We start from the raw sequence: 24,636 nt of genomic DNA on the forward strand, positions 1-24,636 counted from the left end.
TGGAAACGAACCCAAATGGATTCTTTGTGGGGGTTTTTGACAATGTCTGGTCATGTTAATCAAATATACATGATCAGTATTACATTTTTAAAACACACTGAGATGGAGACTTCTGGCCAAATGTTGCGAAATCCCAACATAGCCCCTTACAGCTGATAAGTTTGGATTTCTCATCCTCCATATGTTCATGCAAACTCCTGAGATGATAAAGATAATTCTAGTTATTATTCTTTACTGTGAATAAGAAGAGCTTTCAGGGACATAGAAAGGCTGAGGTCTCACAGCGTGTTTTTCTGCGAACATGACGGACAGCGAGGTATCAGCGGGAGGGTATTGTGTGGATGATACCCAGTCTCTGCGGAGCTTTAACCTTTCTCCCTCTGCGCCCTTCCTGCAGAGTGCCGCACTCCTCCAGGCACCACTGTCATACAGCCCCATTGTTTGTTCCTGTCTCTGATTCGGCTCTCATTATAGAAAGCTGTTTATGCACAGCGCTCTCAGAAGACATGCTCCAGGCATGAGGGAGAATAAAGAAAGGTGAGGAAATAATTGGGGTAGCAAAAAAAAGAAACCTTGAAAAGGGGATTTTAACCACTGGAATGATAGTAGACTTTATCAAATATATATGTTTGATAGCTTTGCTATTTTTACCTAATGGAACCAGGCAAGACAAAAATCTTTTCCCTTTTAGTGTAGGTTTGATTACTGAAAAAGAATGAATCTGCCATGTAAAAAATATAAAACAAAAAATATTTTTATGCTTTTTACATGTTTAGCATAAAACATATCCTGTGCAATTTGACTGAAAAGCAAAAAAGTATATTAAATGGAAAATATTAACATTAAAAAACAACCTTATTGCATGAATCTAGAGCAGGGTCAGAGATTGTCAATCCTTGAGTGGCAATGACCTGAATGTTTTGCATGTATCTCTTCTTCAACACACCTGAAATAAATAAATGGTTAATGACCATTGCTTCGGAAAACAACTAATATTCTATTGCAAATGAATACTTAAGTGTCAAAGGCAATTTTCCGCTTTCTATATGTATATGGTTGACTTTGAAAGCCTTAAAAAAGCATGATGTGGAAACTTGCAAATTTCAGATTAATCTGAATCACTTTAATGATAAAAGATATGCATCCAAAAATAACCTAGTTTGTTTTGAAATTCAGCTAAACGGACCTGAAAAAAGTAGGTAAAAAGATGTCTATAGAATAGAATACAATTCAACTTTATTGTCATTACACTGTCACAAGTACAAAGCATTGAAATGTAGTTAGCTTCTATCCAGAAGTGCTATACAGGATATAAATATTTATTTACATGTGTGCAGAGACTATGCATGCATGGACTGTAAATGGTATATATATATATATATATATTAAAAGAGAGTAATTGTAAGAAGCTATGAAATAAATAAAAATTGAAGCTACAATTTCAGGATAAATAATGACAGATAATAGCAGATAAAAAGTACATATTATATACAGCTATATAGAGTTGGGAATTGATAAGATTTTTACGATTCTGATTCCCTTATCGATTCTGTGAAACAATTCGATTCCTTATCAATTTTCTTATCGATTCTGTGAAACGATGAACTTGGTAAGTGCACGGTGACATTGGTCTACCTTTGCCTGGGACATTCTTTTTCTACCTGCCTTGGTGAAAACAGAAGGCAGTGAATGGGAGCTGCCAGCCTCTGAGCAGCTAGGCTACTCGTCTCCTCACTGTCATCTAAATCTAATGGAAAAGGCATCCGTTTAATGAAAAAGCATTACTGTACAAAAATAAACTCATCTCCCCCTGATTTAAATAAAGGGGCGTCACTTTTCTCTCACTTCCTGAACTGCGGAGCAACTTGGTATCATGTTTAATAACCCCAAAGAGAGGTAGGACGTGGGTTTATTTCTAGAAATTGCATATGATTTACTTGGAACCACATTAAGCACAGGCAGTGATATAAAACTAGCTACTTACCACCAGAGATGGGAAGTACAAATACTTTGTTACTGTACTCAAGTAGATTTTTCTGATATTTTTACTTTACTACTTATTTTTATGGCGACTTTTTACTTCTACTCCTCACATTTTTACACAAATATCTGTACTTTCTACTCCTTACATTTTAAAAAATTGTCTCGTTACTTTAGTTTTAAATCATTTCAATGGAGTTACCGTTATTATTTTTCACGTCATCAATACCAAATTCAATCTAATTGGATGGGAATCTATGTTGCATTTGACGCACCACTACAAGAAGAATCGACAGATTCGGCGGGATGATTGAGATGATTGAAAATGAACACCACGGAGATCTAGTCCTATTGGCAGACATCCATTTAAAATGTAGGCAACGGCATGAAAAAAGTGGTTTCTACTTTTACTTTTATACTTTAAGTAAATTTACAAGCCTGTACTTTGTTACTTTTACTTGAGTAAAGAAGTTTAATCAGTACATAGTATTTTTTAACACAAGTATCTGTACTTTTACTCAAGTACGGAAAGTGAGTACTTTTGCCATCTCTGCTTACCACCATGGTTGCCTTCCATGCTGGTCGTAACTTTAGCTTCTGTCCGGAGGCATTAAAAACACGGCATTCGTTAAAATGTATGCCATGTTGTGTGCGCAGGTATTTCTGAATGTTGGATGGATTTTCCCACGAATTTTATTGCCACTTTACATCCAAACTTTCAATCGGTTTACCCGATGGGGCGGCATTTTTTTGTTGTTTTGCTTTTCTATACTTACGCCTGGTCACGTCGTACTTCCTTACTGAATGCCGTGTGCGTAACTTGCCTAAAAAACGTGACATAACTCACGTAGAAAACGTGACGTAAGTCGTGCCGGCCAGCGCTAGGCTCTGGTGCTGCCTGGAATCGTTAAGAGAACCATTAAGCGAGCTGCCAGACTGTGCCATGGAATTGGAACGCATGGAACCGGTTCTGAAAAGGAACCGGTTTTCGATTTCCATCCCTACAGCTATAGTTAAGAAGCATGTGTGAGTGGTGTTGGATTCGTAGGTGTTGTCTGTGTGTGTGTGTGGGTGGTTGAGGGAAACAGTCCATATATAGATAGAACAAAGTTATTATTCTTTTTGTTATATTTTCTCTCTTTAAAATTATTTTTTATTGAATAATGAAGGTTATTTCTCTAAAACTATATATCTTCATTACAAAAATAGTCAATTAAAGCGGCTTGGGTAGCGGGTAGAGTACATCCTTTATTTTAGAACCTGTCTCTTTAACTCCAGTTGACAGAGATAATGTCGGCTAAGATTGGTTGAACATAGCAGATTGCAGGACAGCTTCCCACTTTTAGCTTTAGTTTTGCCTGATTTCTATTGGTCATACATTATGCAAATGTGTTTCAGGAGCCCTTTATAGACATGAAATGTGTCAAATTAATAGCTTCATAAATCTGTTGATGAAATGTCATTCAGGCCTGATATGGGTCACATTTAAGATAATGTTCTTGACAGGTTTAGCCGCTGATAGTGATTAAAAAGGGTCCAGTGTGCCAACAATTACCTGCAGCTACGACTTACCTTAATGTGTATGAAGCCGTTCATGAATCCCACATCCTATCTGCAAGGAGATGTTACTTTATAAAGCTACACTTAGTCGTCCCTCATGCACATGGAAGAAGTAGTTCAATTTAAAAACGGCGTCTGGATATACGGATCTTTTCCAAATGCATTTCTTATTTCTTTGATAGAAATCTCTAAATAAAAAATGCTGCAGTGAATTCCAGCTGTGCTAAAACTCAACACTCCCATCTGCTGCTTGTGTGAGATGACAAATTACCACAGTTTTCTCCTCCAGTTTTAAAGAAAAAAAGCTTTCTGCTCATTCACTTGCCATTGGTACTTTAGTTAAGTTGCTGCCTGGACCTCCTTGTTCATTTGGCTCAACACAGTGCCTCCTGTAGCAGTGGAAAAATCACCCATGGTTCCAACCACTCTGCTGTATCCTGTTTTCATTAAATTGACTCCCCCACTTGAGGATGGGGATATAGCAGTGCTCCCTAGTGCTGCTCTTTCTGTCTTTCTGGAAAGTGTTTTGATCCTTCCTGGTTTGCTTCTTCCTCTGCACCATTTAGGGACTTTTGATTTCTTTGGAGATAAGGGTCGCCCTGGCTGTAATAAAGTATAAGCGATCAGTTCTTTGATTTTGGCATAAAAATTGCAGATTTACGTAATAAACTCATGTATTAAATTATTAATAATGTTTGTAATAGTCACAAAACTTCTTTATTATATGCTTTACAATGATGTCATGCTATCTATTTACATTTTTTACTTAGAAAAGCTCATTTATTTCAGCGGTTTTCTCAGTTTGTAGTGTTTTGGCATCACTTTGCACGAGCTTCAAAGCATTATTGTTATAAAGGTATCAAGGCTGGGCTGCATTAGAAATTTGTTGCAGTTGATTACCATGGATAAATTGAAACATTATTTAGAGGAATAAAACTGCTTCACCAGTTCGCGTCAAAAGGATTCAGTGATTACATTTCAGGATACATTCTATATATCAAGAACCATGCAGTATTGGTTACTTTTTTTCTTAATCTTAAGTTTTATCATTTTTATTTTTTGTTTTTTACTCAAGTTAATGTATTGATTCATAATAAAACCCTTAAAAATACATTATCTAAACTGCTGTCTTGTGGACATAGCATCAGGGTGAATGTAATACTTATTGATTTAATTGAAATCGCAAAACTAATATTTTTGATTGAAAGTATTTATCATGCCTAATATTCTTTACTCTCGATATAACAGGAAAACCTAAAAACTTTAATTTTAGATGGTTGGAAGTTTAACATTTTTGCTGCTATGTGCATTTTTGTAATGTTTTGAACTAGACAGTTCAGTTTCTGCTGATTTGTTTAAATCCAAACTTAAAACCAACCTCATTCATAGAAATTATGAAGTTATTTTTTATAAAGAGGCCTCTCAAATTACCAAAAAATAATTGACCAAAAAATAGACTTGTCTACAGTTTGACTTAAATAAACTGAGTTAACTCAAATCTGCTGGTGCAATATAGTTTTCCAACATCAAAATGTACTTGAAAATGTTTGTTCAGCTGCAGTCAGGCAACAGGCAATTAAGGTATACATCTGCAAGGTTGAATGCAGGCCGAGACTTTTATTTTTGTAGGAATGCTTACCTTCACGGGAGTAGATGAGATTTTTTGTGTGTGTGTGTGTCCTGCTACACTTGGCAGGAAAATGCAAGAAGTTTTGAGATGCTTCACTTCCTCTGGACAATACTTTAAAAAAAAGGACAAAAAATGTTGCAAAGTGGGTCCGAGAGAAAAGCATTTGACAGCAGGAGGCTTGAAGTGGGAAAATAGCACCGCTGGGGTTGCAGCCATGCTTGGAAGGTGACACAGCAAGATCTTGAATTACCTACTAGTTCATACCATCAGTCATTTCTCCGCTCCTGTACATCCCCACCTACCATCATTTTTATTTTTCCATGGCTTTCTGGCTCCCCGTCAGAATTTTGACTACATGGTGCCACTTCCACATTCTTGATCCAGCTTTTTTTGTCCTGTCCCAAGTCCTGCATTTTCCTGTATTTTCAACCCAGCACAGTGGCAAAATGCAAAGACCTCAAAGGTATTTAGTGTTAATTGGATAATTGAATAATTAATTAGCTAATTCCAAAGGGATCCCTTAGTTTTTTAAACTTATCTTTTTCCTTATTTGTGTTGGTCGTTGACATAAAATTCAAACAAAATAGATTCAAATTTGTGGTTTAATTTAAACTGAGAACGTTCATGGAAAAAAGATTAATTCAGTTGGAAAATATCAATACCTAAGTTGACCAACATGCTGTATAAATACCCCTCAAATGCTCACGTAACTATAAGCAACATGTGCTTCAAAGCTGACATGTCTGCTACCCTCCTCTAATGCACCTCTAACTGCTTGGCAATCCTGCTGCTTTCATTCAATAAAGGTTTTCTCTAATGTTTAATGAAGCACCTTTTTGGTGTTTCACTAATGTCTAATGAGGTTTTGATTGAGAAAGTTCAACTGTGGCTTCTTTATGCACGACTGTAAGCACAACACCGCTGAGGATTCTCTGCAGCAATAATAGGTGCTGCTTTCATGCTGCAGAACGTTGTATTATGAGAGCATCAATGCAGAGCGTGGGTGTTGATCTTTGCAAATGTCATGCTCTATTCTACAAGGCTCGAATTGGACTTGGTATTAACCCAACCCCCAGCTTTATTTGTTTTTGTTTCCAGTGGCAAACTATTGCATTATTTCGTTTTCGAACGTGCTTTCTGGCAAATTTTACATAAAGCATTGAAAATTGTAATTTCACAACACATTAAAGTGCAACGTGTACTCCGAGCGCCATATGCTAACACGTTTATGAAGTTCAGAGACAGATTGTTGGTGTTCCATTGTCTTTTAATTTCTGCTTTACCTGCTTTAATTAAGGAGAACAGCAGCAGCAGTTGCCTGCTTAGTGATAATGAGGTGCAGTGCCAAATATGAATAGCTGGAGATTGACCGTACGCGAAGGGGACATGGCTAAATGACTACGAAACAAAGCGCTGTCAATGGCTGCCTTAAAGTGCTTGATTGGAGAGGCTCGAGCTGTAATAAGCAAGACAAAGTGGATGCTGAACTAACAGACAATTAAACTGCCACATCTGGCAATGATGCTGCGAGCTGGTACCCAGCCGCCGCAATTACACTTGTCTGTCACAGGCTGAACGTCGGGCAGGAGCAAAGGATAATGCTTACCCTTATTCAGAGCCTGTGAAGTATTTTTAGGAAACACTTCCTGCTGCTCAGACATTCAGTTGAATCTTGGAGGAAAAATGCAAACATTTACGATGTTTCACTTTAGTTTGGATTTCTGGGCTTTTTATCAGGTCAAAAGCTGCTCTTTTTTTATCCTACTGAAAAACCTGCTTGACAATCTTTAAGGAAAACCCTAATGCTGGCTTTAAAGGAATAATTCATGACGAAGAGGGCAGAAGTACGTATCTTTAGGTCAATATGAGATTTCACTTAGGAGATTCAGTTGTACTTTAAAAGCAGATGCTGATATCTTGTCCTAAACCAAAAAAAAAGCTCCTTGGCTTCAATGAGAGACATAAAAGAAATGACCATTTCTAGTCTTCCATGCAGCGCTGTCTTTGTCTAGCAGCCTGAATCTAGAAATATCTGCCTAATTTAGCCTCTCCTTAAAGGCAGGAAAGAGGATTCTGCGGTGGAAGATGTGTCCAACAGCTGTTTGTGTATTTTTGAATCCTGTGCATGGTTCGATGTCCCCTCCTTTGCAAAAGTTCTCTACGCTGGAAACGCCTCCTCCATTATTTTGTATTTCACCTAGAGAGGCAGCAAAGTGTCGGGATGCACCTAGTCAGCAGGAAATCTCCATAAGAAGAAGAGGTCTCTGCCGGCGTACCACTTTACACGTCTTCAACTGTACATGTTTCACAATTCAAAAAAATACAGTACTTGCTATATAATTACCATATAATTAAACGTAATGTACCTGTCCAGCAGATGTTTCGCAACCAAAAGATACATTTTCAGACCTTTTTGCTCCTTCCGTGCAGCCATCTCTGAAAAGAATCACACACACACACACACACACACACACGATGTTCGAGTTTACACAAAAGAGTGAACAAATAGCTATAAAAAAAAAAAAAAAAAGCAGCAAACAAGCGTAGGAGTACTTTTTCGGGCTTCCGCGTAATGGGGGAACATAGCCAGACAGCGTTTGAGTTGCACTTGGAGACTACTTAAATAACGTGCTTGGGGCATGTACGCAAAATGTTTGATTGACAAACAAGTAGCCAATCCACTGTCAACAGTAGGTAAAGTGGATTGGCCAATGTTTTGTAGGCCCCACCATGGATTTAAATTTTTCTTTTTTGGGGGAACCTTATGTGCAAATAATACCAGCCATCAAATAAGTCATTTTAGATTAATCTGGACACTTAATTTCTGAGAAAAATCCTTTTTCATACCTTTAACAGTGGTATATCAGTCATTTATTCTCTAGGTGCACAGTTTTACAGTACAGTACAGTATTTTATTGTTTATGTTTTAACTCTTCGCTATTATTCTTATACATTTTTCTAAGATCCATATTTGTGTTACCATTTTTTCTATAATCTTTTTGCTGCTGTGAACACCAGAATTTCCCCATTGTTAGACAAGAAAGGGATTTTCTCTTCTATGAAAAAAATGATAATTTTATAGTTTTTTAAACACATTTAGACAGAAGGACAATAGAACAAATATCTAGGCATCAACTGCTGTTTTTTTTTTTTACCTCTACCAAGGAGCTTATGTTTTTGGCTCTGTTTGTTTGACTTTTAACTGTTTGGATTACTTGAAAGTTCTTCACAGATTGTGATAAATTAAAAGAAATTCCAGAGATGCACCTAATGCCATGGAATAATCCATTAAATATTGGTCATAATCCAGATCATAATCCGGACATAGGAATTTTTTTAAAACATTAACATTTGGTGGAACAAGCAGTTCCCCACTAAACCAGAGGGTGGCAGAAGTGATTGATAGCTTCAGCATCGGGCTCAAAAAGATTGTAGGAATTATACCGAAACCAAAAAAATACAAAAACACAAGAAAGGGGACCCATGCAAGACAGCCTAGCTAATGAAGAGGGTTAGAGCAGAACAGTCACCAGAGGCTGCGGACACACAATTTGCCTTATTTATGAAGTTATTAAAGGATTTTGAGGAAAGATTTAACCAGAGGTAGGCCTCATGCCAAGAAATGATTCAATAAAATTTTGTAATGATCCAGATCATGTGCGAGTTTTAGCTACAGGTGCAAGTCACAGTATGGGGCAGAATTTGCTGCTTAGCAGAGGTCTGCGCTCTCAGAGCCTCATAGTTTTTTTCTTTTTTTGGGCATTAGTGGCCTTCATTTAAGGGGGGTCTTAGGGGAAATGGATGGAAGAGAGTGTGGGGTATCAACTGGTCTTGACTCAAACTCGAGATGACCGCATAAGTACTGCTGCAGGGCATATTTCGGTGAATATTGTGCCTGTGCACCAAAAAACAAATACGTTGCTATTGCCTTGGAAAATATTGGGAATACTGCGTTCTTTAAGTTAAAAACACCTTACTGTGACAGTTTCTACTAGTAGAAACTAGTAAACTCTACTAGCTAGATACTAGTATCTATTCTTTTTAATGTTTAAAACTTCAAAATGTGAAATACATGTATGAGCAGCATATAATGAAGCCATTTTATAGTATTGCAGAATTGTTTGCAGATCACTGGTAATCCTGAAAATGTTGTTGCTCACCCCCTAGACTGTTGGCACCCATGCCTTTACCATCATTAAAAACGATACATATTGTGAATTTTTTTCATTCTAAGATTAAACTTGTGTGACCTTGTTGGACGGAAAAATGGAAAGATAGACCTCCCTTCTTTAGAGCTTGATTGTTTGAATCAAAAAGGGAAACGTTGGCAGATTAACGCAGCACTGATGGTGCACTTCCTGCATGCAGATGTTTTGATCTGTAATCTATTTAATCTTCATCTCTGAAAGGCGGGACAATGCTCTGTACACTCACTACTGGAAGTCTTTAATTCAACTCCCTTCATCGTGTGAGATTCCATAGCTAAGCTCCTCATGACCTTTTTTCTCTCATGCTTTACCTGTGTCACGTGCAACACACAGATAAATTCATCAGTGTCTCCTCTCTCTGTCTATGGGAGATAAGAGAGGAGAGGCAATCGCATTAAGAGTCACTTTACTGCTCCGACAAGGACCAGAAGTTGGGATTTAAATGTTAGGATCCGTATGCTTAAATCCTGGCATGGCTGTTTGTGCATTCCCCAGCCTGAGCGCATTACCTCTGCAGCCTTAGCTGTTTGCAGATAAACCGGCACAAATTAACACGTCATCGTTATGGGAATAGCACGCAGCCATATGCACGAGGAGCCCCCCTCGCAATAAGTCCTGGAGAGTGACACAGCAGCTGGTGTCAGCACAGCAGTGGATCAGTCAATACTACAATACTACATGCTGTTTGGATCCATGGCTGCAGCCTCTTGACATCAGAGGTGGCACACTGAAGAATCGGTGCTTCCTTTTACTGTGTCTGCACCTGTCATAATATGGTTCCTTCCTTTTTTTTCAGAGGGGGGTTGTTTTATTTTCTCTTTATTCACTCTGGCTCTAATGCGCTGTGGCACCACAGAGACCCCTGGTGGACCAGAGTGGCAGAACACGGTGTGTTTTCATGCAACTGTACAGTATGTGGGTGGTCCATGAATGGCCCTTAGCCTCCCAGAAGAAGCTCTTCTCAGTTATTCTAGCTTTCTAACATTACCCCCAACATACAGCTGTACAGAGTTTGAATGCTTTTTTGCAAAATAGTTAAAAATGTGCAGCTTTGCATATATTTTTGCAAACTAGTCATATTAATTTTTTTAAGTTAGTGGTTTGCATTTGTTTTCTCCTTATTTCTCATTTCAATTCTAAATTAAATCTTGATTACTTCATCAATATCACAAAAAAAATCTATTTTGATTTCATATTCAGTTTCTTTTCATGTATTTTACGATAAAAGCATCTTTTACCACCCAAATATTGTCTCTTGGATAAATACTAAACATTAATACTGTGAAGTTGTTCAAAGATAGGATTTCCTGTCTTGTTGGGGACGAGGCGAGTATGTGAAGGCAAGTCCTCTGATCTGATAAGAGAAAAATAATCCATTAGGCTGTTGAACTGTTCAGTTTTTAACAAGACTCTGCTTCAAACATGTGCACAACTGAACTTTTAACTGGAATTTTGCACTTTCAACTTTTAAAATTCATTTTAACTGAACTTCTGCCATTTTGCACCATTATTTTTGTACTGTAAACATGGTTGAACATTCTTTTACACATTGTTTGAAACTGTTTCTGATGCAATCCTATCGGTGCTGCAATTAGTTATTTATTGTATAATTAATTAATGTTGGACTTGTACCGTACTTGATTGCAATTTCATTATATACATGCATACAGGATGACAATAAAGTTAGTCTAGTTGGTATGCAAAACATATCTAGCTGACAAACAATGCTTCCTATTATGTGCAAGGAATAGTCAAACTTAAGGCTAAATCCAATGGAGAAGTTTTTTGAAGATGTTAAAACACCTAAAAACCAATTTATCAAAAATAAATATCTGTCATGTCATAGTTATCCAGTATTTGTGTTTGGCCTTTTATATAAAATCAAAATAATGCGCATAAGGGGATGTTTTTTTCTGGGACAAAACATGAAACATTTCAGTCGGTAGGAATATTAAAACGATGCTCTGCTTCCCCAAACCAGAATTTTCCTGTTAACACACTAGCTATCACCTGGCCATGCAAGACTGGAGTAAAGGGCCAAATTAGAGCTGGCCCTGTAAGGTAAAATTCGTATTATCTTTGAACTAGCAAGTACCCAATTATACGCCACAGTTATCACACATCTCACAGACTTCTGAGTCATTGCCATAGGGCCAGTGAACAACCAGACATACAAAGAGCTGCTGAATCACCTTTCCGCCTCCTTGGACTCTGCTTGTTCTCCCCGTTTGTTTCTTCTCCAGACCTGAGTCACTTCTTTATTTTGTTAATACATAGGAATATTTCTCCTAATCGTTTCTGTGTCACAGCATATGTGTCATACGTGTGAAAAATGAGTTTGAGGTCTTTAATCCAAAGCCGAGAAAAAAGAAATTTAATAGGGCTTTATCTGTCTGCCGTCACAGAGGATGTCGTGTTGAAAATGAGCTGAGCAGAGAGAGGACCTCCCGCTGATGTGAGCGAAGGAGCTTATGTGTTCATTTGTGTTTTCTCTGGACTTTCTCATCCCTCACTTCCTCTTTTCGCTGGTCACCCCAGAAAAAAGGCTCTCCTTTATGCTGCCTTGGTTTAAAGAAAATGCTTTAAACATCCCCATTCTTCACACACTTCCATACTTTTCTTCTTTAGTTGTGTTTGTAGTTGAAAATGTGAAAAGAAGCTTGAGCAGTTGCAGCAAAAATGAGCTGCTGTACTCGTCTTTATTGGTGCAATGCTAAAAAAGCCTAGAAGTTTGCTGTTCCTTTGGCAACCTTATAGTAGTTGGAGTCTGCAAGACGTGCACGCTTCAATGTCTGAGTAAAATGCATCCAAAATATTCCCACTATGCCTTTGACTGTTTTATTTTCAGAGGTTTTATTATTTATGTCCCAACAACACAAGTAGGGCAAAATTTTGTCTCTGATTGTTTACAGGCCTGTGTTTTTCCTGCTGTACTTCCACATTGCACACAAGCATTCATAGATGTTAAACAGAGCTTCTTCTTTAAGGAGCTGCTTTTACATGTCAACAGCTCTTTTTAGGCTTATTGTTTTTTAAAAAAAAACAGCTTAAAAATAAATTCTTTGGAGGTTTCAAATTAAAAAATATGATTGAAGAAACTGGAATTTTTGAAGGTTGCATTAATCTTAAAGCTACACTGCTTAACTTTGCATCCAAATATTAGCTTAATTTGAGTTCAATGCTCTGTGAGGGCTGTCCTTCTCCACAAATTGCTTTTCTAAGTTGAAAGAATGGAATCACTCAATGATTTGTGACCCAGAGCTCCCCTCAAGCATTGGAGCTAACTAAGCTGAAAGCTGTTGTTAGACAAAAAAACAGGTAGTACACTTACCTGTTAAGGCATGGTGTTGGTTATCTGATGTAGGATTTATTCTAGAGGGTTTAAAGTGGCCTTGTATTTAAAAGTAACTCTATTCATTCTTAATATATTGGTCCAACGTGGTCTGCTATCAGGTTGGAAAACTCAGAGGGCGTTTCATTCACTCAAGTTCATTCGGGTCACTACCCGATCCATACCAGAAGCACAATCCATATCATTGGATCATTTGTGCATGCGCAACCTGATATACATCTGGGTTGCCCTCGATTTCACTTTGTAAAATAGACCTAAATTACATTTTTACCTCCCTAAAAATAGAAAGTGTACTAAACTACAATGTGTTAGAGAGCTTGGACCCAAATGCAGATTAACCAGTCCAGAGAGAAAAGGGAAAAAGTTTAACAGGTTTATTGAGAAGTTTTGTGGAGGTTGCTCTTAACACTGCTCAACCGGAACTGAAAGGTGAGGGGAAGACACTGCGGTTAGTTCAGGTTCAGTGGGAGAATTGATTCTCGAACTTGTAGAGGAGAAAAGGTTGGCAGACTCACGTTTCCAGAGATTAGGTTTACTCTTAGACTCCAGCAGGTGAGGAATGTGTTCCGGTGTTTGTCTCATACGGAGGAGGGCGGACAGGGTTACCCAGAATGCGGTTGCTTGTAGATGAACGGAGAAAGACTGACTGCCACTCAGATTTCCTGCATGGGAAAGGACTGTTGTGCAGATGAATCCCTTGCTCAGTATGAAGCTCAAACGTTTCCTCGGGGAAAAGTGGATCCAAACCTCCGGTTTGTATCCTCAGCTCAGTTTGAAGCTCCGTTGATTCTTCCAGGGAGAGAAAGTACGAAAAATCCAGTTTGCAGGATGACTTCCTGCCGAGAGGCAAAGACAAAAAAAAACAATGTTAAGACTCGGGTTGACAAAAACTCAGTTTGACTCAGCAAAACTCAGCTTGGCTAGAATACCCAAAACTGGCAAACACTCTGGCGTCGAGGTAGTGGCAGAGAGCAACTTAAGAACACTCCGTTAACAAGGTAACCCCCTGTGTGAGGAGGAGAATCAGAACCAGGTGCCGCCTGGTGGAGGAAGGAAGACAAACTCACAGAAACACAGACCACACAGACTGGAGTCCTAACAAAAAATTTCTTTCCTGAGAAAATAAATGCATCAAAATCCTTTTTTTTGTTATGTGTTTGATCTGTACTAGAAATGGGATCTTATGCTACTTCCGGGAGCTAACTTTTTCAGCTTTTAAACATAAAATTATTCTTTTTGAGTAACAACTAAAATGCAGATAAACATGGTTTAATCATATTTTGCGGGACTACTCTGGGGGTGTCCGATGACGACGTATGGCAAGCAGCTTAACAAAGAAAATGGAAAAAGCATAAAATTGTCTCAGAAAAGTCATAAAACATTTTTTAAGATGTGTATTAGCATTCTTTATTGAGTTAAGGATAAAAACAAGTACTTTTAGCAGCATAATTACATTATTTATGGAAACCCGAATGTATATCTGGTTGCGCATATGAAAAGTAGCTGATGGTACGGATCGTGCCTCTGGGTGACGTGCCGACAGTGAATCCCTGTCAGTTGCTTTCAGCTGCTAAACCTGGAAGTTAAATGTGTAGTGCCCCTATTGGCTAAAAGTGATTGCTACAAAGATGGTGTGTCTAAGTTTAAAGGCTTCTAAGGGAATTTAGAAAGGTCCTTAAAGGGTTTTAGATGGGAAGATCTGAAGATTTTGATGTAAATCAATGGTTTTATTCATTTTAAAAGAGACAAATGGGCTCTAAAGGAAAATAGATGTTGTTCTAGAAGCAGCTGGTTTGTCGAAGCAGAAATGAACCAATTGTATCTGTTTTTTTGGATCCTTTATAGATGTTTCCACTAATATTCTCCAAGGCAAAAACAAGCATATTTTAATTTTCGCTTTGAGTTAATTAGTTATATTGCCCTAGATCCCTGCAGTTGTCGTCTCATATCTTGTTTGTTTTTCCTTCCAGGAAGTCCTGTCAATCTGACATGCAGTGCATTCTTTGGATACACCGGGGACACCACTCCACATATCTACTGGATGAAGGGGGATAAGTATATCGAAGACCTGGATGAGGAACGGATTCAAGAAAGTGACATCAAGTAAGCATTTAAAAACTAAATGGCTTTTTTAAAATAATTGATGAATCATTGGTATATTTAGTCTTTATTTTTTAAAAGACTTCCAAAATATAAATGCATTAGGATGTTAAATACCCATTTCTGAGCGTTGGATCATAAAGCGCCGCTCTGACTAGTGTCTGTGCTGACATCTAAATGATAGCCATGAATGCTTCATGTGGTCGTTTAATAATGCAACAGCCATGCATTCTTTATCACATGCAACACTGCAAATACATATATGTATGCACAGTTAAGGTGTTGCTCCCATTGGTTTTGGCAGTAATGGGAGAGCAGCTCAACCCCTTTTCATTTAGGTGACCTCCATTATTTTTTGCTTATATTACTCATTAGAAATTAATTTCCCTCCTTCTTTAAAAGTCACACTCTGGATTAGAAACATTTAAGTTGAATCTGCTGGGATCTTCTGGCCATTAGCTGCATTAGACTGTCTTTTAGATGGGCCACAACTCTGAGCCTAATGAGGAGGCGAAAAACAAAATCAATTCATTCAGCACATTCAGTGTAGCATTTATTCATATAATAATATTAGCAGTAGGTTTAATTATTTCAACTCCCTAGTAGAGAAAATCAAAGAACAGGGATTTATCATGGTATGATTACATTGTGACATATTTTAGGTGCTCATTTCTTTTCAATTTGACATATTTTAATAAATGGTTTAAACGGATCAATCGAAGAGATAAAGCCATATCCGTTAATTTTCATAGGTGCACTCATTTGTACAAAAACACAAACATATCGACAGGTAACTCCGGGTTAAGCGCCATGCTTAAGTGTAACTTCCCATCATCATGCTGGAATGCAGCACTCTGTGAACTGCCAGCTCCTTTAGTAATGTCAAGGCTGCTGTGTTCACCATTATTTCGCATGACAAAACATTTCTGCGGAGTTTCAGATTCTCATAAGCCATATGAAACTATTAACTGAAATAAATTTTTGAATTTCACATTTTCAGTTCTTTTGAACTGTGCAGCTGGAGTTCCTTCACTTAGAAAATCAGCATTTCTCAGCAGGTTGAAGACACGAGGAAGAACAAGAGAGCTGTTTAACTCGGCTGAGGAATGTGTGGTTTTACATCCTCTACATGTGTTCTATTTTTATTAGCATACTGTCTCACCCAAGGCTAAATGCCACATATAAAATATGGTTAAAAAAATGATAAAACTCTGTTAACAAAATTATAACAGTTGTTATTTTCCAGTGTTGCAGTGTTTACAAGTACAGCACAACTAAATTCACTATCTGCATTTAACCCATTCCCCTTGGGAAGCAGTGGGCTGCCATTGTGCTGTGCCCGCAGAGCAGTGCAGTGTGGGAGCCAGAATGGCAGTCTGTGGGAGTGGGTTTCGAACTCACAACCTCTGGACTCCAAGCCCTATGCCTTAACCAATATGCGGCGCCCGGGGAACAGAGCACAAGCACACTGCTCAGACCACTCGGCCAAAAGTCCCACCCTCTCCTGACCTCAGCAGAATTTCTTACATCACAAATGATATCTGGCTCTACACTTTAATTGCTGGGGCTCCAAAGCATCAGTGATCTGTAAAGATTACTTTTAGAAACGCTGTTCTACTTTACGTACTCTCATACCTGTACTGTTTTATCACATTTCACCTTCATTAAGCTCTTTATGGGGCTCCCATCCAGCAGCAACACACTCCAGGAGACAGGCTGTGTTCGTAGGTGCTTCCAAATTGCAGTCTGATGCATTAAGTAATTTTCATTCAACCAAGAGCTTTTGATCCCTCAATTCTGAAAAGAAACAAGAAAGGGATTTTTTTTTTTTTAAGTAGATTTTTCAAGGTCAGTGCCGATACCAATTATTTGACATCAGTCAATCGGTTAGATGAGGCTGACTGGTGTTGCAGATGTTTTGGGGGTGGACGATTATTGAAGTCCGTATTGCTTTTTTCTTCCTACATTTATATGTTTTAAATTATTTTAAAAAGTTATATGCTGAATGCATTAATTCTTTAGCGAACAAATGCATGTACCGATACAAGAGAAGAAAATATTAACTTGCAGATGTATCATTCAATCTTGAGTGGCGATTCACTATTGGTTTATAGGAAAGAAAGACGAGATTTTACTAATACTAATAAAGGTTTCCGATATTCCTATGATGCTTAGTTTGGCTGAGAAGCAGCTGCAAAGAAAGGAATTTTATTATTTTTTATTATTTTGCCTTCAAAATAAGAGCCTTCAACTCATCTAAATAAGTCAATGATTTGATGCAATCGGCTGGTTTTCCATCATCAGTAAACCTTTCTACCAGTTCTTGGATCTGATTCAACTGTCTTTGTAAGGTGCTTTGAGATGACATATCCTGAACTAGGGTGTATAAATAATTTAATTTAAATTGAATCAAAATCGCTTGCAACCATACTAATAGTAAACCCTTACAATTACTTAACCAGTCAAAGTCACACGCTGACAGCAGCAGAACAGTGTTTTATATGGACGTAACTTTGACTGGAAGTATTGTAGCCTTCTCTAGATCACATGCCACAAGTTCTCCCCACAGACTGTGAGGCTCAGAACAATAGGATCCAGTCTTCGAGGGAGACAAACAGTTAGATTTCTCGAAACGTTATTGGACATGGAACTCTGAGGTTGGTCCCAGCCGGTCGGCTACCAACAAGACACAGTGGGCACCGCCCAGAGAGTCCCAGACACTGCAGTATCGGAGGTTGGAGAACAGGCAGGACATTGGAACCGAGCAGACAAAGTTAGACAGGATAATCCAGAGGGCGAAATCAAAAGCGGCATCAAAAACGTGCTCGGTAGTCAGAGCCAGGAGATCAGAGCTTTGAAGAGGTGTCGAAGGGAAATCAAGGACGGAGTCGGGCAACAGTTCCAGGTTCGGTTAACAGACAGTTAGAAATCTGGCAGGAGTGCAAAGTCAGGTCAGGCAAATGGATCAGAACGGGGACAGGCAGACTCAGAGGTCCAAAGGCAAAATCGGTCAGGATCAGGCAATCAGAAATACAGGAACACTGAAAAACTTCTCACAACAGGCTTGAATAATCTGGCACTGATGACTGGTTTGAAGGCTGGCTAAATTGATACTGAGAACTGGGCGGAAATAAACACGTGAGTGAAATGAGTAATCAGACCAGACATAAGTACCAAGATCATGCCATAGCCTTTCTCAAAAGATGATAAATCAGAGTAAATAAAGTCTTGACTTTTTAACTAGATTTCAAAGAATCAGTGGAACCATCTTTGTAAGCTTTGAAGCAGTCCGCCTTTTACGATTGCTGGTTATTTCTCACCGATACTTCAATGTTATCTACTCAAGGTCCTGCAGGTCACAAGGCCTTATTACCATCACCCTCCACAGATATCAAATGTGACCCTGGGCTGGTAATTTAAAAATGTTAACGCTTCCATTCAGATGTGGCATTTCGGTAAGTTTAAGGTTACTTTAAACCTAAATCTGCTTGGCTTTTGATTTATTTTGGGCTCAACTATACTTGGAAAGAAATATCTCTGCATCTCTACAGAGATTCGTTAGAGGAAACAACATGTATTTATGTACAAGACAAAAAAAGACAGAATTAATCAGTCCTCTGATCTTTTAAAAAGAAGCTTTTGTTCTTGTGAAGATTCTCGTCGCGTTTTATCAGTGTAATAAAGCCGTCATGCACCCTTTCATGTCCTGTCCCCACCGTACCCCACCGACCCGTACATATGACTGCAAAATCTCTGTTGTCGACAAATGCCATCTAATGAAAAGGTTAACTGTAAGCAGCATGACAAGGCTGGGAGGAGAGTTAGCAGCCCAGTCTGTGACCTGGCATTTCAAGATGTCTCTATCAGCCTGCTAGCTCGCTCGGCCCAGCTCTTAGTGCCGCTCTCCGTTGTGAAGGACGCCAGGCCAATTAGAGCCTACAGGATATAAGGGGGTGGTGGTGTTGGTGGGGTTGGCAGGTGGCAGAATTGGGTAGGTGGTTTGATAATGATGAGAAATACTGAGGAGAGAACCAGATGCAGTTAGGAATCTGCTTTCAGAAGACAGTCAAAGCAAGTAACAAGGGAAGAAATAAATATCTGACCCTGAGCTTCTGTAAAAGAGGATGTTAAGGTGAAGTGAGCAGGCTTGCATAGGTAAAATAGAGTGTTTGAAATGCTTACCTCAGTTCTGCCGCTGCACGATCCTGTCATGCAGTTAGTGGTATTATTTATTTTATTCTTTTGCTCCCATTTGAGCATGCACCACTTCAGACTCTTTCCTCTGACATCACTCCATGAGCTTTTAGCTTTGAAATGGAAATGAATAACACGGGAGTACTCCCTTAAGGGCTGCCTGTAATACACAAAATGGAGCTTTTGGCAAAACATCTCACCTCCGAGATCCGAGGCTGATACAAACTCTTGCGGCTGTAGAGGAAGATTTTATGGATCTTTGAAGTGAAGTCTGAGCCTTAAACAATTAGGAATAAAGTTTCTAAGTCGGTGGATGGGCATCAGTTGGGCTTTTTGTAGCTCAAGAAATATGGCAGCAATCTGATGACTATGAAGCATGGCCAGCCGCCTTAGTCGTTAGGAAGCAAAAATATTTGAAGAATATTTAAAAAGCAGAATTACTACATCTCTAGCTTACAGATAAAGTGCATTGCTTGAAAGACCTTTAAAAAATGCACTCATAAGGACATTAATTCATCTGGGGCTTTTAAAGATGCATTTGAATTCTTAAAGGGTCAACCTTACCAGTAAGGGCTTTGGAATATTGGTTATACTAAAATAAAAAATAAAAAAAGTGCATATGTAACTGCAGTATTTGAATTATCACATCTCTGAATACTGAAAATCTTTATGCAGGCTTTCTTATATGGCTGCAAACAAGATATTATTTACCTACACTTTTGATTTCTTACATTTCTTGAGGGGGAAAAAAATCAAGAAAAAGTGAAAAAAAATAGTCCGACCATTTTCAACATATGCAGTTTTTGCTACAGTAAACGAACAAGCAAACTGTTGTATAAATTGGTTCATACAAGAGAATAATGATCATGTCATGGAGAGGTCAAGTCTTAACTTAAAGGAAAATAAACAGTCTTTTATTTACCTAATAAGAAAATATAGGAAGTGTTAGTGTTTTATTGATCTGTTGAATTCTAGAAAAGGTAAATCTGGACCTTTTAGTAAATAATAATGGTCTATATCCTGTCATCCCTGCTTTATTAAAAAAGATTTAATAAAAGAATGTTATTTAGTTTTTGGAATAAAGCTCTTATTTTTTCTCCTTTTCTCTTTCAGTGTCTTTTGAGTATTTTTTACATACAGTAAATAATATGTAATTTTCTGCATGTTTTAAATTCTTTGTCATCACAGCCAAGTAATAAAATAAAATGATCGCTTCAACAGGAGTTTTTAATGCCTACTTTGACCAGTAGTAGTAGTAGTAGGATGTTTTTTTGTTTTTTTCCTCAATCATCCATACCAAGGAAATGTACCATAAGCAGAATTACAGATCTCAGCAGTCTAATTATCTATAAATTGACTTAAATTAAGTAATATTCCAGTTCAATTTTAAGGTCCAAATCATAATATTTCAAGAGTGTTCTGATTTGATTCAAACAAGCTTTATGAAACAGGTAGTGATATTAAAACAACAATAATTAGGCAGCAATTGAGGCTAAAAATAGCTTGCTGTAGATGGCATAGCCGTCAGGATTTTAGGTGTCTGCACAAGATATGGCAAAGCATAAAATACCACAGTTCAGGAAGGAGAATTTGACTGGTCGTAAAGAGGCCTACTCAGTCTCCTGACTTCAGTCTGACAGAGAACCTGTGGAGGGTGCCGAAGGTGAGAGTTTTAAAATGGATTCCAAGAAACTTGAAGGTTTTAGAAATTTTCTGCAACAGGGTTTCCGCCAAGTCATTAAAAATCATCAAATGTCATTAAATAATTTTTTTAATTAAGGCCTTAATTCGCATTAAAATTCATTAAATGTGTTTATTGTGTCATTTAAAATGATTTCTTAAAAAATTGTTTTATAAAAACAATTTCGTTAAACATATTATATCACGAAATATTTGTGTGGAACTGCTTCCGGTTGATCGCAAGCCATATGTTCAGAAAAAGCTAGAGAATGGGGGGAAAAAATGCCAATTTCAACAAAAGTGGCTGGAAAACGAGGAATTCGGGACATGGCTGCAGCCTGTCGACGGGTACCTGTTGGTGGCATTAAAATTATTTCTAAGAGCATTAAAAAGCATTAAGTTAGAGTTATCTATTGCTGTATAAACCCTGTGCAAAGTTGAGTGGGAGAAAATCCCATCCTAACCATGTAAAAACATCTTAGCCCTGAGCTTGTCAACAAGGTTCTACCAAGTGTTAACCTGTGTTTTGCTTGAAGAACAAATATTACTATCACTGCATAAATAATACAACATCCTATTACATTTATTCGGTTTCTTTAGTGTTAATTCTCTCTGTTGCCATAATCTGTAATCAACACTTAAAGGAGATTTGATTGATTGAATGTTGAATTGACAAATTGCATGGTTATTTCCCCAATTGTATACAACCTTCCAGTTTGTAATCAAGCCTTACTTTGTTGGTCCATCCAGTTTTTAATATGCAGAACTTTTTTTTTTTTTTTCGAAGTGACAAAATGTGGTAAGAAGCTGAGTTTGCAATGCACCTCTGCATCCTACTCAAATATAGTATGTTTTTCCATTTTTTTTAGTTAACTAATAATGGTAAAACATAAAGATTTGAAAACAAAAAAACAGAGTCAAAGGTAGTATTCTTTTTCCACACTCTCCATTTATTTCCCTCTTTGAATTAATAATTGCCTTCAAACGTCTCCATCCAGGTTTTGGTGAGGGAGAGTTATACATCTTGCCTACTCCTTTCCAGGAAACCACATTTTTCTATTCTTCTAACAACAACACTAATTGATATATATATATATATATATATATATATATATATATATATATATATATATATATATATATATATATATATATTGTATCCTTTTCAGCTCCCTTTACTTCACTTCAGCCTATGTTGTGTCACACATGACTGCCAAACTCTTTAAAAAGCCATCAGCAGGACTCTGTGTCCCAACCTTGAAGTGAAGTCCTGTGTCTCTGCCTGACTGGCCTCACAATGTGGAGCGATGTGTTCACAGGAACCAAGAAAAAAAAGGCAAAATTAGTTTTACACTCATGCCTCTATAACCTAACTTTAGTTGCTAAAATTGCTGTTCCTCTACCGGAAGCAGTTATTCATTATTAGGCTTTATGAAGCGACTAGCATGTGTGGCTATAGAATAATTGCTTGTAATGGTTTCTCTTTGTGTATGCTCAATAAAAAGAAATTCACTGCGGAGTGATATTTTCTGTTGGATTCCACTTATTAGCCACATAAAGCGAATGTAAGACATTGCCATGGCAGCAGTGGCTGTATTGTATTTTGTGCTCATATATACCCAGTACTTCACAATCTGCTTTATTTAGTTCATTCATTGATCAACAAGAATGAGATGAGTTTTTATATGCAAATTCCCTGCAGTGGGCTGCAGATGAATGCCTAAGTGGCACTCGCACCTTTTTGCACTATTAGCCCCATGCATCATTAAGCAGCGGCTTGAAATAGCTGTAATTTTTTTTGCAGCCTTAAAAAGGTTATCTGCTCATACATATTCTGTGCTTTTGCTCCCCCGCAGGTAAGACCCTGCTTTTTTGTTTCTAATGTTTCATTGTTTACATACATACCACCTCCCAAAGGACTTTACATTACTTTTATCATATAAGCTGGTGTTAGTTTCTTTTGGGAACTAATTCAGCAAGGTGTTTGCTGGTAACATCAACAATGCGTATTAAAGCATTAATGGAGGGAAGCAGCTGCATAGAGCTTTTTTTATTATTGTATTAAGGAAACTTGCTGCTATTGAACTCTTTTTAAACATATTTAATAATATCTACATTGACACTACCTGTTGACCTGGCAGAAGCAAGAATAATATGTGTGGGGCTGAGTTGAGTTCTACGTGATCCATCTGGAATGGCTGCCGTTCAGTCTGTCCGTAAAAAGGAGGGACGTTTAGTACGATACTTCGAGTACTTGGGTGATATGCCAGCTGGTAGCCACTCTCTATAATGTACTTTCAGCCAATCGGAGCCACCAACACAGACACCGTGATCACAAAAGGATTGGTCCGCAGCTGCTTGAGTGTTTTCACGACCAGCGGAGTAAGCTTATAAATCAAACTTTTCCAAATGCTGTCGCTGCAAATTTTTTCAATGTGTGCACAGACACCTTTCCCATCTACAAATACACAAAATTCTTCTCTTTGCTCCTTTTTTAAATGAGAAATTGTCGCTATTTTAGCTTAAAACGGTGTCAATTGCTGTATTGACAGGTGAGTCCTCCAGCGTAGTAGTAAGGCCCTTGTGACCGTCGTCATTCCTACATGTCCCGCCCCAAAAAACACTGCTGGCATGTCATTGGACCGACTCGCTAGTGATTATGACACTGGCGTATTAGCAGGAGTCTTTCAACATGGATTTCTTGTGAGACTGAAAACTTAGATCTCACGACAATCCAGCTTTAAGCACAAGTTTACCTACCTGTATGATTTCTAACAGTAATACTAGTACTGTACCTGCAGGTGTTAATAATGAAAAATGAAAAGGTGATTCTTGGCAAGGCTAAAGCTATTAATTTTCCCGAAACTGCCAGTGTCCTTGATAGCTATCTTTAGCTTGCAGCTATTTTCTTACATTTTAAGTGTTTTCAACCCATTCTACAAGGCATACAGGGAACATTTCTTAAAATAAACCCAATTAAACAACTGACAACTGGTGAATCAGTTCCCCTGAATAAATAATAAAATGATAAAAGTGATGGAAAGCCTTCATATAAGAGTTTGGCCAACTTTACACCAAACCCTGGGTATTAGGAACTTGCATTCAGAATTCAGATATTTATAGAGGGTAATGAATGCCACGATTTAATAAATCCCTTATGAAATTATTTATATGCGTCATTAATTTATTGAAATTGGAAAAAAAATTCAAAATATAGAAAAAAAAATTGTAAAAATACAGAATATCTTTAAAAAATATATAATTATATGGGCCTCAGTGAAACATAATGAATATATTTTTTAGAGTACATATAATTATTTCATGATTTAATAAATTATTTCATGTTGCTACACTGAAGTATAGTAGGAATTACTTCAAACTGTCTCACATCTGTCAAAGTCAGAGGCTTCATGCTATTCCCTGTTTTACTCTAAATTCAATATCATGGAATTAACTTAAAAAATGTTCTGCGGCTTTTTTGCAGCACATTGGGTTAGCAGCTCCGGCTTCTATATCCCTAGTTAAGCGTAAAGAGGCCGGCGTTGCTCACCTGATGTGCTATAAAAAAAATGGCAACACATTTCTGAAATTTATTTTCAACCTTCCTGGCAAAAATGTGACATGGGAGTAAAAAAAAAAAATTTTTTAAAAATGCTCATTTAGAGGCAGCCAATCAGGTGTTTGACTTTTGACTTTGATGTGTGACAGTTTTAATTAAATCATGATGTGCTTCACTGCAAGAAACAGGAAATAAGTACTAAAATAATGAATATAAATCAATTAAATACATATTTAATTTATTATGTGTTTCTCCAATAAATTATATATTAATTTCAAGTTTTGATAGACACATAAAAAAAATAATTTCATAAGGTATTTATTCTGTAGTGCAGCACTCATGTCCCTTGAATACATTAGGCAAAAGTGTACAT

General features: G+C 37.6%; 1 protein-coding gene across 1 annotated transcript in view; it reads left to right on the top strand.

Moving 5' to 3' along the window:
• Positions 1-301: 301 nt before the first annotated feature.
• LOC107094726 (interleukin-1 receptor accessory protein-like 1) overlaps positions 302-24,636 on the top strand; it is a 56,723-nt gene continuing 32,388 nt past the window's right edge. The window contains exons 1-2 of the mRNA XM_015390521.1: positions 302-398; positions 14,701-14,833. Coding sequence (XP_015246007.1) covers positions 302-398; positions 14,701-14,833 — 230 coding nt within the window. The remainder of the gene's footprint in view (positions 399-14,700; positions 14,834-24,636) is intronic.

Source organism: Cyprinodon variegatus, unplaced genomic scaffold, assembly GCF_000732505.1.
Source record: "Cyprinodon variegatus isolate N-32 unplaced genomic scaffold, C_variegatus-1.0 Scaffold503, whole genome shotgun sequence".
Lineage (NCBI taxonomy): Eukaryota > Metazoa > Chordata > Actinopteri > Cyprinodontiformes > Cyprinodontidae > Cyprinodon > Cyprinodon variegatus.